At 40.3% G+C, this 16,118-nt stretch overlaps 1 protein-coding gene across 1 annotated transcript in view; it reads left to right on the forward strand.

Moving 5' to 3' along the window:
- dnah9l (dynein, axonemal, heavy polypeptide 9 like) overlaps window positions 1-16,118 on the forward strand; it is a 43,645-nt gene that overhangs the window by 17,899 nt on the left and 9,628 nt on the right. Inside the window, exons 40-70 of the mRNA XM_056750059.1 lie at window positions 1-69; window positions 141-218; window positions 320-452; window positions 1,060-1,187; window positions 1,884-2,032; window positions 2,146-2,296; window positions 2,375-2,506; window positions 2,605-2,778; window positions 3,021-3,225; window positions 3,301-3,466; window positions 4,789-4,891; window positions 5,057-5,296; window positions 5,393-5,554; window positions 5,627-5,820; window positions 5,910-6,072; window positions 6,619-6,742; window positions 6,820-6,962; window positions 7,067-7,228; window positions 7,431-7,664; window positions 8,762-8,908; window positions 9,814-9,927; window positions 10,248-10,391; window positions 10,637-10,819; window positions 11,753-11,854; window positions 12,032-12,166; window positions 12,279-12,452; window positions 12,538-12,773; window positions 13,617-13,739; window positions 13,902-14,106; window positions 14,218-14,382; window positions 15,458-15,598. The exon at window positions 1-69 is cut by the window's left edge and continues 126 nt beyond it. Coding sequence (XP_056606037.1) covers window positions 1-69; window positions 141-218; window positions 320-452; window positions 1,060-1,187; window positions 1,884-2,032; window positions 2,146-2,296; window positions 2,375-2,506; window positions 2,605-2,778; window positions 3,021-3,225; window positions 3,301-3,466; window positions 4,789-4,891; window positions 5,057-5,296; window positions 5,393-5,554; window positions 5,627-5,820; window positions 5,910-6,072; window positions 6,619-6,742; window positions 6,820-6,962; window positions 7,067-7,228; window positions 7,431-7,664; window positions 8,762-8,908; window positions 9,814-9,927; window positions 10,248-10,391; window positions 10,637-10,819; window positions 11,753-11,854; window positions 12,032-12,166; window positions 12,279-12,452; window positions 12,538-12,773; window positions 13,617-13,739; window positions 13,902-14,106; window positions 14,218-14,382; window positions 15,458-15,598 — 4,779 coding nt within the window. The remainder of the gene's footprint in view (window positions 70-140; window positions 219-319; window positions 453-1,059; window positions 1,188-1,883; window positions 2,033-2,145; window positions 2,297-2,374; window positions 2,507-2,604; window positions 2,779-3,020; window positions 3,226-3,300; window positions 3,467-4,788; window positions 4,892-5,056; window positions 5,297-5,392; window positions 5,555-5,626; window positions 5,821-5,909; window positions 6,073-6,618; window positions 6,743-6,819; window positions 6,963-7,066; window positions 7,229-7,430; window positions 7,665-8,761; window positions 8,909-9,813; window positions 9,928-10,247; window positions 10,392-10,636; window positions 10,820-11,752; window positions 11,855-12,031; window positions 12,167-12,278; window positions 12,453-12,537; window positions 12,774-13,616; window positions 13,740-13,901; window positions 14,107-14,217; window positions 14,383-15,457; window positions 15,599-16,118) is intronic.

The following is a 16,118-nucleotide window of genomic DNA, read 5'->3' on the forward strand; positions in this document are numbered from 1 at the left end:
CTGGAGCAGAACGTACGGCAGTCGGTCACTGAGCTTCACCTGCAGCCCGAGGAGAACTTCATACTGAAGGTTTGTGTGCCGGCCGTGTGTGTGACAACTGACGGATGTGTGATGACATTTCACGCTTTCTCTTCTCTAAGGTGACTCAGCTGGAGGAACTGTTGACTGTCAGACACTCGGTGTTTGTTGTGGGCGGAGCCGGGACCGGAAAGAGTCAGGTCAGACCAATGAAGTCGGATGGAGAGATCTTTGTCATGTTCTGGGCTTTCCTTGTTTTACACATTATTAGTTAGACAGATTTGTGTTGTTTGTGTGACAGATTCTGAAGACACTTCATAAGACATACTCCAACATGAAACTAAAGCCCATCTGGACGGACATCAACCCTAAAGCTGTCACGACCAATGAACTGTTCGGATTCCTGCATCCGGCCACACGAGAATGGAAAGATGGTCTGTTCATGTGTGTGTGTGTGTGTGTGTGTGTGTGTGTATGGGAGTGTTTGGATCTGTTTTTATTGCGTGAGTGTGTGTAATTCTTAATTTATGTTTTCAGTTGTATGTGTGTGTATAATGACTTAAAAAAGAAATTGTTGGTTAAATATTTTTTAAACATTGTCTTGAAAGGTAAAAATACAACAAGTTTGTTGATGATAAATGACCTCAATTTGGATTTAGAGGAAAAAATAGGAGGTCCTCAACATGATCATTTGACATTTAATAAAATAGTACCATGCATTTTATATTTCATAATTTTACTGTTTTTATATTACAACAAATATATGTATATTATAATATATATATATATATTAATTTACATAATTTCATGATAGACTTGTTTATTTTCCTTCATCACTACTATTGGGACTAATACACATTTACTGCAATGCAAAATTGTAGACAGTTCAATAGAAACACATTAATTTGAATTGAATATCAAGTGCATTGACTTGATCAAATGCGATTGATATGGGGATGTAGTTGATAGAAACATCTCAGGTATGATAGAAAAAAAACCTGTTCGTGTGACCTTAACATACGTTTTTTGTTCGTGTTTCAGGTCTGTTTTCATCCACGATGAGAGAACTGTCTTCTATATCTCATGATGGACCGAAGTGGATTGTTCTGGATGGAGACATAGACCCCATGTGGATTGAATCTCTCAACACTGTCATGGATGATAATAAGGTTGATCATCATGATGATGTTTTGTAGAATAAGTCTGAAATATTAGAAAAAATATTAAAAAAAATATAAAGGACAATTTAAGTATTTACATTACACCAAAAAGAGTTAAAGAGCATTCCCAAAATAACTGACTACAGAAATGGCCAATTTATATCTTCATAACGGTTATTCCAATAAGAAATACTGGAAGGGACAAAAGTAGTTCAAAAATAATGATTTCATTTTATAATTTGATCATCATGATGATATCTACAGATCAGAGACTCTTGATGGATAGAGATGGTGCAGTCTGTTGAATATTTTATTAAATAATTTTTTATATATGTAACTTTTATTGAGTTTAACATGCACACGGTGTAATATTCATGTGGTTATGTAATATTGTGAGATACAAATGTCACTTTAAAAAAAACATCAATATTTGATGCAGCGGCCCCCGTCCAAATGATGGCCAAAACTTTACTGATGTAACTCCCCTACATCACATTTCTGCATTTACACAACGAATTACACAAAACACTTAAGATGACAATACACTAATATACACAGACATTTGGGGGTGCATAATAAACTTAGAAACTTTGATAAACCGTAACTGTCAGTTCACTCCCTCTGGTGACAAATATTAAGTCTTGATGCATTTCAAGTTAGAAATGTTAATATAGTAACTGTGTGTTTGTTTACATGAACGTTAAGGTGCTAACGCTGGCCAGTAATGAACGCATTTCATTAACTCCTTCCATGCGGTTGCTGTTCGAGATCAGCCACCTGAAGGCTGCCACCCCGGCAACCGTATCCAGGGCCGGAATTCTGTACGTGAACCCTCAGGATCTGGCCTGGAGTTCGTAAGTGAAAGGTTTCCTTTCAAACACTGCTGGATGATTCTCTGAAGCATTTCACGCCTCTTCATTTGATTCAGTCAATGTTTTGATGCTCATCCTATCATTTTGATTGACAGGTACGTGACGAGCTGGATTGACACCCGTCACGCCCAATCAGAGCGAGCTAACCTCACAATCTTGTTTGATAAGTACGTGCCGTACTGTCTGGAACAGGTGAGATGTAACCTGAAGACCATCACGCCCATCCCTGAGACCAGTATAGTGCAGGTCAGAGACGCACAGTCACACACTCGCTGGTTAAATCTGAACTCTTGGAGTAAATCCTCTGCTGTTTGTGTGTTTCAGACGCTGTGCTGTCTGTTGGACTGTCTGCTGACGGATGAAAACACTCCTCCTGACTCTCCTCGAGAACTCTATGAGATCTACTTTGTGTTTGCGTGCGTCTGGGCTTTTGGAGGAGCTCTGTTTCAGGATCATGTCAGTTCATCCTCTTGAGCCTTGTTTGATGAAATGACCTTCACATCGTGATGCTCACTCACTCTCTCTCTCTCTCTCTCTCTCTCTTTCTCGCTCAGTTGATAGATTATCGTTCAGAGTTTAGCCGCTGGTGGTGTAAAGAAATGAGAGCTGTGAAGTTTCCGTCTCAGGGGACTGTGTTCGATTACTACATCGACCCCAACACTAAACGCTTCAGTCCGTGGAGCGAGAGCACACCTCTGTTTGAGCTGGAGCCTGAGGTCCCGCTACAGGTCAACACAAAACAGAAAATACTTGAACCTGTATACTTTTAGTTCACATTCAACATCTTTGTGTGGTTTTACATAAATTAATTTACCCCTAAGAATATATCCCAACCCGAAGTGTTTTTATTAAATATTATTTTCATTTAACATTGAATACTAGCTAGACTATTCACATTTTTTTTAGTTTCTTTGACCGTTGTGACAAAATACATTTTGGGCAAGACTTTGTGTATTGTGCGTGTGTTCAGACGATGTTGGTTCACTCGGCTGAGACCATCTGTCTGACGTATTTCATCGAGTTACTCGTGCAGAAGGGCAAACCGGTGATGCTGGTGGGAAACGCTGGTGTGGGGAAAACCGTCCTGGTCTGGGACAAAATCTCCAAACTCAAGGAGGAATATATGGTGACCAAAGTGCCGTTCAATTACTACACGACCTCAGCCATGTTACAGCGTAAGTGAGAGGATGGACGTCATAAACGCACACTAATAAACACACAGTTGAAGATTGTGTCTTGTGTTTATGTAGGTGTGCTGGAGAAGCCGCTGGAGAAGAGAGCGGGACGAAACTTCGCTCCTCCCGGTACTAAAAAGCTCATCTACTTTGTGGACGATCTGAACATGCCTGAGGTTGATGCCTACGGCACTGTGCAACCTCACACCCTCATTAGACAACACCTGGACTACTCTCACTGGTATGACACTCAAACATCCGACTGGGACTACTTAAAAATTCCTCTTTAAATGTGGAGTGTGTCAGTTTTTGGAGGATCTCTTGAAAATAATGCAATATAATAAACAAAATGAACTATGTGTTCAGAGGTGTTTTTCAAAGACTTTACATAATGAAGCATTACATTTTTATTAACTTAGAATGAGTTATTTCTATCTAAATACACCGTGTGTCTGCTTGCATGGAAGTCACCATGTGTTTTCTACAGTAGCCCTAATCGAACAAACTGATCTATTCCTAAATACATTATCTCATTCAGCGAAGAAGAGAATACGTGCCGACATCTTTGTCCTGTGTTAGGCAGCGTAGTGCTTCGAAAGGGAGGGGTGGAGTGAGCCATTGGTTGCAATTCGCAACCTCATCACTAGATGCCGCAAAATTTGAAGAGATTGGTTCCAAAATGAGAGTTTTTATACAAATAAAAAAACTTGTTTTTTTATTATATTATCATGTTTTTATTGTGTTTTATTATTTTAGGTAGGTGTATATATTTTTGTTATTATGGCTTAAAATCAAAACAAACCAACTGCAGTTTGATTGATATTATTTAGAATGCACAATGAAAAACCTGATTTTGGAAAAACTTGTTTATCTCATGTTGTAACCAAACTCTTCATTTTATTCACTTTTTTAACCTGTGTGTGCACGTGTGCAAAGTCTGTTACGGGAAGTCGTGCCACTCGGCGGACATCTTCGTCCACTTAGGGCAGTTAATTCAATAAAGACGTGAATGTTGAATACTGATAGGTTAGGAAAATCCGGATTAAACTACGTGTTTAAAATCAACATTTAAAAATGACGTAAACTGTACCATAACATTAGCTTCCTATAATCAATTATGCACATTAAAATATTCTTTTTCATGGTGCTTTAGATACTACATTTACATTAATTCATTTGGTAGACGGTTTTATCCAAAGCGACTTACAAGTAGGAGAGCATATAAACATTTTGTCAACACACTTAACAGTACTGTTCATTTACAAGGCCATGAGGATTAAAGCTGAAGTAAACAAAGGAGAGAATGAACAACAATATGATTTTTTTGGGACAGACACACAGTCTGAGAGAGAGTTATTGGTTAGTCAAATAAATGTGGAACAGGTATGATTTGAGCTGTTTTTTGAAAGTTGTGCTGTGATGGAACAACCAGGCGTTTTCAGACCTACCCATGTGAAAAGCTTCTCTGCGGCGGCCATATCGAGCGTTGCGTTCCTCCCCATTCATTTCAAAGGCAGTGACGCATCTTTTAATATTCATATTGTTGACGCGTGTTTCTGTTAGGTATGACCGTCAGAAGCTGGTGCTCAAGGAGATTCATAACTGTCAGTACATCACCTGCATGAACCCGACCGCCGGAAGCTTCTCCGTCAACCCTCGACTCCAGGTAACCATAGCAACCATTACACATCAATGCAGGAAACTGCTACATTCAATACATATCCATCCCGCTACAGTGGTTACAACCAATACATATCTACTTATGTAACTAGAAGACCCAAACGTCATGAAAAAAGTCATGTGTAGCATCATGCAGTCTCTTTCTCTTCAGAGGCATTTCTCCGTGTTTGCTGTTCATTTCCCGGGCGCTGAGGCTCTGAGCACTATATACAGCAGTATTCTGAGCGGTCACTTCCAGCTGGGCGGTTACAGTTACGGTGTGAGTCGTATGGTCAGCACGCTGGTGCAGGCCGCCATCTGTCTTCACCAGAAAATGAACCAGAACTTTCTGCCCACTGCCATTCGCTTCCATTACATCTTCAACCTCAGAGACATCTCCAACATCTTCCAGGTGTCAACGTGAATGACGAATGCATTCAGATGTGTACTGTATATGGTTGGAGTCACAATGCATTTATAAATGATGGTGTTTTGTGTGTGTGTGCAGGGCATTCTGTTCGCTCTGCCGGAGCAGGTGCGTTACCCCATAGATCTGGTGCACCTGTGGCTTCATGAGTCCTCTCGAGTATATTCAGATAAACTCATGGAGGAGAAAGATGTGGAGCTGTTCAACAAGATCCTGCTGGACACGGGCAAGAGATACCTTGAGGTGAGCAGAACTTCTCCAGACACCACAGAGTCACCTGACCTGTTAACCGAACGACTCCGTCTGTCTCTGTAGGGCATCGACGAGTCGATCTTCATCAACCAGCCCTTGATCTATTCTCACTTCGCTCACGGGACGGGTGAGGCGCGGTACGCACAGGTGACAGATCTGGAGAAGCTACAGAAGACGCTGACGGACGCGCTTGAGCATTACAATGAACTGCATTCTGACATGAACCTGGTGCTGTTCGAGGAGGCCATGCAACACATGTGAGGACACCAAAACTCATTCCCAGATTTAACGTCGACCTGTCTGAATGAGGTGATCATCACATGAATGTGTGAGTCTTTGTGTGTAGTTGCAGAATCAGTCGTATTCTGGAGTCTCCGGTGGGGAACGCGTTGCTGATCGGTGTGGGTGGAAGTGGGAAACAGAGTCTCTGTCGACTCGCTGCTTTTCTCAGCGGACTGGAGGTGTTTCAGATCACACTGCGCAAAGGCTACGGCATCAGCGACCTGAGGGTACATTTCAATTCTTTCCACTTCTTCTGTGTTTTGCAGTTTCGTGCTTTAACTTCTTGAGCTAAGCGCGAACCAGCTGCACATGATGTGTGTAAAAACATACTTTCTTCTTTTTCATATGTCGTCAATTTCAAAGTCCTTTCATTAAACACATTTTGGTTAAAAAAAAAAAAAAAAGCAAATTTGCACAGTTATGTTTTTGTCCATGACATTTACATTTAATACATTTAAGCTTGACGATTCATATGACTTCTTAAGACAATGAGAAACATTTGTGACCCTGTCACAAATTTTCAAAATTGAGACTTTTACATCATCTGAAATATACTACAAGACTTTTTAAACGTTTACATAGAAAACAATACATGATAAAATCTGCAGACTGGCGCATACTATCTTCAACAACTCCAGACTGAAAATCTGGGCTTAAATCTGAGCAAAAGTCTTGTAGTGTATTCTAGCCATTAGGATAGTTTTTAATTTCGTACTGATTAAGTAAGTTTATATTCTCTCTCTCTCTCTCTCTCTCTCTCTGTCTGTGTGTAGAGTGATATAGCTGCTCTGTACATCAAGGTTGGAGTGAAGAACATCGGTACGGTCTTCCTGCACACAGATGCTCAGATTCCCGATGAAAGATTTCTGGTGTTGATAAATGATATGTTGGCATCAGGTACACAATACAAGCTCACCTCACATTCACCTTCGACCCTCCGTAAGCCTGTCACTCACTCTCTCTCTTTCTCTCAGGAGATATTCCTGACCTGTTCAGCGAGGAGGAGGTTGACATGATCGTGTCTTCCATCCGCGTGGAGCTGAGAGCGCTGGGTTTACTGGACACACGTGAGGACTGCTGGGACTTCTTCATTGATCGCATTCGCAGACAACTGAAGGTGTTCACTACATATCTGTATTTCAAACATGATGCACAAACTACCATTTGAATCCGTTTTTCTCACTGATAATGTCGTGACGTCATGCCCCTCCTCTGCTTTAGGTGGTGCTGTGTTTCTCTCCGGTGGGCTTCACTCTTCGCACGCGTGCTCGGAAGTTTCCGGCACTGGTGAACTGCACCGCCATCGACTGGTTTCATCCCTGGCCCCAGCATGCACTGCAGTCTGTCAGCAGCACTTTCATACAGAACATCCCCGGCCTGGACGTAAGACACAGTTCCAGCAGTTGACATGGCTGCATACTACTTTGCATACTTCTATTACTCATGATTTGATGGAAAAGTGTGCATGGATGTAAGCTTTGATTCAGCTTGCATACTATAAAGTAATATTATGTACTTCCGATAGTTAAATCCCAACGAAGAGATGTGATTGTTATTAATCCAGACGTGTGTTTCTGTGGTGTAGCCGGCGGTGCAATTGTCCATCAGTGACTTCATCTCGTTCGCTCACACTACTGTCAATGAGGTGAGTGTGAAATACCAGCAGAATGAGAAACGCTTCAACTACACAACACCCAAGAGTTTCCTGGAGTTCATGAAGGCCTACGGCAACCTGCTGGGGTCAAAGAGAAGAGAACTCTGTCAGAAGATGGAGCGTCTGGAGAACGGCCTGCAGAAATTACTGACCACCGCATCACAGGTCAACACAACTCATTTCTTATTCAGCACCAACTGTCCCTCCGTGTGTAATCTTACAGCACTTTATTAAAGTACCCATAAATCAAAATACATGTTTTCTGGCTTTTAGTATGAATATGTTTTTCCTAATGAGCCCCTGAAGTGTACAACTTTGTTTGATGCATTGACGTCATTTTCACTGAAACAGAATATGTTTTTGAGACCTATTGACTGGCTCCTCCCTCTTTTAAAATAGCCAATAGAGTTTAGTTTACCTCACAGCCTGAAATCTAACAAGAAGCTGATGTGCAGAATGATGTCATAGACATTGATCGATTGATCCATATAGAGGGTTTCAAAGTGACAACATAAACGTTTCTGCGCATGCATGCATTCGTGAGCTGCAGTTTACTTCGGGTACACATTCACACACAATAGATTATGCCTGTAGATTATTTCTGATAATATGCAAAAGAAACCGAGAAGACAAGGCTAAACTTGTCTCTCCAATATTTTTAGCTGCGATACCAAGCTCAACCGCTAGATGTCAATGTACTATACGGTTTCTTTAAGTGCTTCAAAACTTCATTACCCATTCAAAAAATTGTTTATTTAATACAATTATTATACAATAAAATAAATTAATTTGAACATAAATTGAATAAAATATGAATAGTTATATTATTAGACACTAGCCAAACACAGACCGGAAATGACTGCAGTCCCCACATGCACGTCTGATGAAACGGTCTATTGACAGAAGTGAAAGACTAAGTTTTGAATACTTAAATGTACTAAATCTGAATTTTGATAATATTTTGGAGTTTACAGATATCTTTAAGGCTAACATATTCAAACAAACAAATGTCAATTATATAGTTTCTGGTTATATTTAAGTACACACTGGAAACGATGTCTGGACTGGAAATTAACTGGAAATGATGTCAACGCATTTAACAAAGCTAAGTAAAGTAAAGTAACGCAAAGGAATGTAACATAATGTATTGTAACATAACACAACATAGCATAGCGTAATTTAATGTAAAGTAAACTAAAGTAACGTAAGCAATGTAATGTAACGTAACATAACGTTTGTGTGTGTTTGTGTGTGTGTGTCAGGTGGAGGATTTGAAGGCTAAATTGGCCATACAGGAGGTGGAGTTACAGCTGAGAAACACAGATACTGAAGCTCTCATCGCTAAGATCGGACAACAGAGCGAGAAACTCAGTCAAGAGAGAAGTGTCGCAGATGCTGAAGAACAGAGAGTGAGACACACACAACACAGCAAAACCATTTGACAATATCACTTTAATATACTCTGATATATTTCATGTTTATTTATATGAATGAGTTTATTATTATTAATTATTATTGAAAAGGTCTTTGCGCATACAGTCCGAAATTGTCGTATGAGTTTTTTTGTATTTGGTGCTCGTTTGTACGTTGTCTCTGGATTGTCAAAACGCCTCTCAAAATGCTTGCTACGGATGCGGAAAAAACAGAAAGTCAAAACCAGACCGATTCTTGACGGTCGAAAATATCTGAGTCGGTGTGTATATGTGATTGACAAAACGTGTGGTCGTATTTATTTTTTAACGTTTGGAAATTTGGGACTAAATGTGCAATAGCTATAATACTTTACATTAAGCTTCCCTGCATAAAGCAGTTATAAATGTGTTCATTAATGATTAATAATTCATTTACAAATGCAGTATAAAGCAGTTATAACTGCGTAAATAAAAAGGGGGATTCTAAGTAAATACCTGCCAAATAGTGAGCCATGTTTAACTCACATGTTATTAATGCTTAAAAAGTATATTTATTCATTGTTTATCTGACTCGAAAGCAGATTCATTATTATCTTGATGTTATTTGCAAACTAAGCTGAACGGGAGGCTGGGTGTTATGATGGTTTTTCTTTTTATTGTATATTTCATATCTTATGTCACTTTTCAAACCATGTTGCTCACCTGATCCGATTCCCAAGTGTATTAAGTTAGAATCCCTTTTTATTTACACAGTTATAACTGCTTTATTCTGCATTCGTAAATGACTTATTAATCATTAATGAACACATTTATAAATGCTTTATGAAGGGAACCTCAATGTAATGTGTTACCATTATTATTTAAGTGTGTCTGGTGATAATGATGACAAATGTGTGTATCAGGTAGAAGCGATTCAAGCAGAAGTGACCAAACAGCAGCAGGAGACTGAAGTGGATCTGGCGAAGGCCGAACCGGCTTTACAGGCGGCTAATGCAGCGCTCAACACACTCAACAGGGTGTGTTGTGTGTGTTAGTGTGTTTGTGTGTGTGTGTGTTTGTAAGTGTTTGTGTGTGAGTGTGTGTTCCTTTGTTTGTGTGTGTTTGTGTGTGTTCGTGTATGTGTGTTTGTGTGTGTATGTGTTTTTGTGTGTGTTTGTGTGTGTTAGCTATGTTGTGTGTGTTCATGTAAGTGTGTTTGTGTGTGTGTATATGTGTGTGAGTGTGTTCGTGTGTGTGTGATGAATTGTTGAATCCAAACTCTAAGTCTCACAATCCAAATGCTTTTTAAATGTTTTTCTGGTTTCGTGTGTGTGTGTGTGTGTGTGTGTGTGTCTAGTTGAATCTAACAGAGTTGCGGACGTTTCCGAACCCTCCGGTCATCGTGACGAACGTTTCTGCAGCAGTTCTGGTTCTTTTGGCTCCTAACGGCCGGATTCCTAAAGACCGGAGCTGGAAGGCCTGTAAAGTCGTCATGAGTAAAGTGAGCGTGACATTTAAACACACACATTTAGCCTCCGGTGTGTCACTTGTTTTTATTCTACTGACATTTAACATTAGCTGTGGGCAAACTGTTTTTGGCCTTTTAGATTCATCCTGAAGATGAAACAAGACTTTTACATCTGAATATTTCATTCTTCTATAAGGATGCTTAGAACATTTAAATTGGAGTCTGATATTGAATTTAAAGTTTAACAGATGTTTGTGTGCTTGGGTTTATTTTGTTAGGTTGATGACTTTCTGCAGACGCTGATGAATTTTGATAAAGAACACATCCCTGAAGCTACAGTACGTGTTATCAAAGACGAGTATCTGAGCGATCCGGATTTTAACCCTGATTTTGTGCGTCTGAAATCATCTGCGGCGGCCGGTCTGTGTGCCTGGGTCATCAACATCATCCGATTCCACCAGGTCAGAAAACACTGCAGTCCAGTATTTAGATTGTGAAATCAATATGTTTATCATAATGTAAAATCAATTTCAATGATCAGGAATTGTGTAATTGGGTGATACTTTAATGTCAAGCAATAAACACAAAATATAACAAAAATGTAATGAATTTGCGGATTTGAGTTTCTCACAGAGTTAATATCTTATTTCAAATGTTTGTTTGTGATTATTGTTGAAGTTATATTTCCCATAAATCATAAAGAACATCTCAGATCCTTCTTGACACCACAGTGTGTTTACGGTCAATAGAAAACCTTGTTGGATGAATGTGGTCTGCTGAAAACACTAAATGAACTCTAATGGTTTCTATTATAAATCCAATCACGACACATCTGCCTGCTGGAAAAACGATAGAAACCCAACAGAAAACATTACAGATATTCTAATGGTTTCCATTAAAAAACCATTTTGAACCATTAGCCTTTTCCATTAAAACCAATACAAGTCCCTTTAAAACCAACTTCTTTAATGGTTTCTATGTTTTTTTTCAGCAGGGCTGTGAAATCATTTATTTTTGTGTGTTTTGGGTTGATTCCATTACGATTGAACAGTGTAAACTATTGGCTCTCATTCTCCAGATAACATCACACCAACAGAACAGAAAACATTACCATTATAGTTTCCATTCAAACCAATAGGCTACAATCCCCATTAAATGCTTTAGATCCAGTGGAATATGATATCTCATCAGGTGTTTGTGTTTGTATGTTTACTGTGTTTCTCTCATTCTCTCTCACGCTGCTCTGTTCAGACATACGTGAGTAAATCTCAACACCACTGGACATTTCAAAAGCTTAAATACACATTTCACTATTTCCAGTCGGTATAACAGGACATATGACACACACATTATTCACATTATTAGTGAAGATGAGTCTTGTGTTTGTTTCTCAGGTGTTTTGTGAGGTGGAGGTGAAGAGAATGTGTCTGTGTCAGGCAAACGCTGATCTGATCGAGGCCGCTGAGAAACTGGACATCATCAGAAAGAAACTCACCGTGAGTCTCTATCGCTTTATGTGCCGTACATGCTGTCTGGAATACTCTCATCTGATTGGTCGGTCAAGTGGTACTTGTATGTTTCGCATGATAGAATAGTGATTTTGATATTTTGTGTGTCAATATCACAGAATATAGTATATTGACTGTATGATGTCACGTGTGTGTGTTATACAGGAGTTGGACAGTAGTTTGGACACGATGAAGGCGGCGTTTGAGAAAGCCACATCAGAGAAGCTGCGCTGTCAGGATGAAGTCAACCGCACCAACACGACAATCCATCTGGCCAACCGTCTGGTCAAGGGCTTAGAGGTCTGCTCTTAGTGATTTACCACCATGTTGTCTTTACATTTGTCTTTAATGGCAGCTGAAAGAACTATCTTCTTTATCAGAAACAGTGTGTGTGTGTGTGTGTGTGTTTCAGTCAGAAAACGTGCGCTGGGTTCATTCTGTGGCCCAGTACAGAGAGCAGGAGTCGACTCTGTGTGGAGACGTCCTCCTCACCGCTGCCTTCATCTCATACGCCGGATCTTTCTCAAAGAGATACCGACACGAGCTCCTGCTCAACCTCTGGATGCCTTACCTGCGCTCACAAAAAGTACACAAACGTACTCGTCTATGTTCTCTTTAAGTCTTTAAGTTTTACTGATGATGCATAAATCTGCTTGTGCTTCCCGTTTCAGGTGGCGATTCCCATGACTGAGGGATTAGATCCAGTTTCCATGTTAACAGATGACGCCACGATCGCCAAGTGGAACAATGAAGGTCTGCCGGGTGATAAGATGTCCACTCAGAACGCCACAATACTGAGTAACTGTGAGCGCTGGCCACTGCTCATCGACCCTCAGCTGCAGGGCATCAAGTGGCTCAGGAGTCACTATGGCAACCGCCTCAAAGTCATTAACCTCGGACAGAAGGGGTGAGTGACCGGTTATGATGATGGATCTGGAATGATGCTCATTTAATGTTCACAAACAATACTTTACTTTTTTTTAAATCTGTATTTATTTGGTCCTGATTGAAAACAGTGTAGGGAGATTATGGAGCCCCAGAAGGGACATAGTGGTGGAAAAAATGTGAGAGGGAAGCTATTTTTCTTTAAGCTTGCATTCCTCAGAGAAAGACTGAATTCCCTTGCAAAGTGATTTGCGATCTCTCGCAAAACACTTTGCGACTTCGGACGGTTACTCTCTGTTTATTGTCTCGCTGGCATCACAGACAACCCCATACGTTTACAATTGAGTGGTTTTTAGTTTTATTTTGAACTTGAACTCAAGTATATGGAAATATGTTCGGTTTGGTAAATTCGGCAGTCATTTCACAGATTCCCAGACCAATCATTTGTGAGCTACCCAAAGGTCTTTGCGAGGGAACGCAAATGTTTCGCTAGATAACACAACAGCCTTGAGAAAAAATCTTTCTCTTCCTTATCGCATTTTTTCAACCACAGCATTTTTTTGGACAGTATTTATTTTCTAAATGTGTTCCTATAGAGCATTGTGTTTACAGAAGAAAACAGATTTTGAGGATGAAGAAATGATGACAGAATAACCTCAATAAAAGTCTAAAATGTTCATTTCTAGATGACTTATAATTGATCATGTTTAGTGTTGTATTTTGTTGTATTTAGCTTTCCAGTAGCTCAGTGGTTAGAGCATGGCTTTAGCATGCCAAGGAAACGGGTTCGATGCCAGGATGTAAGGCTCCAGCATGTAATGACTCTCCTAACCAACTTTTGTGTTAATGTGTTGTGTTGTTGCAGGTATGTGGATGTGATTGAAGAGGCTGTGGTCTCTGGTAGACCTGTATTGATTGAGAATCTAGAGGAGACCATTGAACCCGTCATTGATCCGCTGCTGGGCCGCCACACCATCAAGAAGGGCAGGTACATGACTAACACAACACACAGTATTTCAACACAGAAACTAGACATCTTTGTGATCACAGCGTAGCAGCTTTAACGACAGCAACAATGTTGAGTGTAAATATAACTACACTGATGACTCTAGAGATCTCTTCAATGATTTATTCCGTCTGGTTTCTGCAGATGTATTAAAGTTGGAGATAAGGAGTGTTATTTTCATCCAGACTTTCGTCTGATTCTCCACACGAAGCTGGCCAATCCTCACTACAAACCTGAGATTCAGGCTCAGACCACGCTGATAAACTTCACGGTGACTCGTGACGGTCTGGAGGATCAGCTGCTGGCTGAGGTGGTGAATCTGGAGAGACCTGATCTGGAGCATCTCAAGGCACGTGTGTGAACATCATGAATGTTTAGTGAGATGTTCAGATGAAGTGTTGTATAATAACGATTTGTTTGTGGTTCTGATGATCGTCGCGTTGGTGTCGTGTCCGTGCAGTCTGAGCTCACTAAACAGCAGAACACGTTTAAGATCGAGCTGAAGCAGTTGGAGGACGAGTTACTGTCCCGTCTATCTGCCGCTGAGAGTAACTTCCTCGGGGATGATGTTCTGGTGGAGAAACTGGAGAGCACCAAACACACGGCGGCAGAGATTGAGATGAAGGTTTGACTTTGACAGCTTCTTCTGTAGGGTCGGACTCATGCTCATTGGTACCTGACAGCGAAATTTAACTTTTCATTCTTCGCAAATGATCACTTCAGTATCTGCAGAAAGTCTGCAGATCATTCGCTGTCTTACGCCTCGTTCACATTACAAGCTACTTTGTCACTGCAAGTGGCCAGGGTTTGGAGGTGAGGTCGCTAGCTGAGAGAAGTTATGTTAGGCGCCATCTTCACTCCTTTTGGCCATCGCTCCCAAAAGTCATCCTCATTTGCATAACATTAAACATTTCTTAACTTTGTCGTGTCGCTAGAAACGCCCCATCCGTTCGTCAACGGTTGCTACTACTTGTGTCACCCGAAGTCGCCAGCTCTCCACAGGGGCGGACTGACCGGCCGGACATTATGTCAAAGTCCAGAATGGCCATCCAACCGACGGCGTGCGTCCGTGACCAGGGGCGGACTGGCCATCTGGGGTACTCCGGACTGGTCTTTCCGGTGGCCCGCTAACGCGAAGGCTTTAGCAAGTCACGCAAAGAGATGTTACTTATGACACCCCAACCCCCCCCTCGACAGAAACGGTGGAGGGCCGAATTATCCAGGGCGATTTTGCTTCGCAGTCCGCCCCTGGCTCTCCATCGAAATGAATGGGATCATGTCGCTGTAATGTGAACGGGGCATTACGTCTTCAGCTAAGATCAGACCCACGTGTGATCTCTCACAATATAATTTAATGTTTACTATAGTAAACTAGCGGAAAATTCCTATTGTGTTTTAAACCTTACTATAGTAAACATACAAAACTATAGTGCCATAGTACTACAGTTAAAAGCTTTCTTCATCTTAAAATTTTCTCATTTTCTTTTAAAAGTAAGTGTTTCTGATTTCGTTCTTATTGTGTTTGATTTAAGTGTGTATTGTGGAAAGATTGTTATATTTGACTGTAGATAATAATACAGAATGCCACAGTTTACTGTACCTCAGAAGATTGCATCTGGGTTCTTTAAGACATAAGAATAACTAGAGGTTGTTTTATTGTTTCTTGTCTTGTCTCATCTGGTGTTTGTGATGTTGTGCAGGTGTTGGAAGCAAAGGTTAATGAGGTGAAGATAAATGAGGCGCGTGAACACTACCGGCCCGTGGCTGTCAGAGCATCTCTCCTGTACTTCATCATCAATGACCTAAACAAGATCAACCCCATGTACCAGTTCTCCCTCAAGGTGTGTGTGCCAAACTGATCTTCAGATATAACACATTCATGACATACATTTAATATTTAAGGGAGTGGGTTGTTTTATCTGCACTATTTGTGTCGTCAAATAAAATTTCCTTCATACTTATTAAATCCTGAACACTTCCTTTCTGCAATTGGTTGAGAAAACAGATAGCCGCGCACACAAAAACATTAAAACTGAAAAATTAAAACCGCTCCTGTTTAATTGTTACAGATTAATGAAATATGTGTAATAAAAAACATTTGTGATATTATATTTATAAATGATTAAACCAGATTACAAATTTTGTCTTGGTTGAATAAGAGGTGTCACAAGGTGTTGCCAATAAAATTTATATTTAAACAGGCGGTTATGAATATTGTGTAAATTCTACACACATCATAATATTGTACAAAATCTGCACCCATTTAGAATTTAAGGATCACAATGGTTACAAAATCTCTCTGTCTTTATACACTTGTATTTTAAGTGTGATTCATTGATAGATAACTGATAAAACCCAAAG

The sequence above is a fragment of the Triplophysa dalaica genome, chromosome 6 (genome assembly GCF_015846415.1).
Source record: "Triplophysa dalaica isolate WHDGS20190420 chromosome 6, ASM1584641v1, whole genome shotgun sequence".
Taxonomy (NCBI): Eukaryota; Metazoa; Chordata; class Actinopteri; order Cypriniformes; family Nemacheilidae; genus Triplophysa; species Triplophysa dalaica.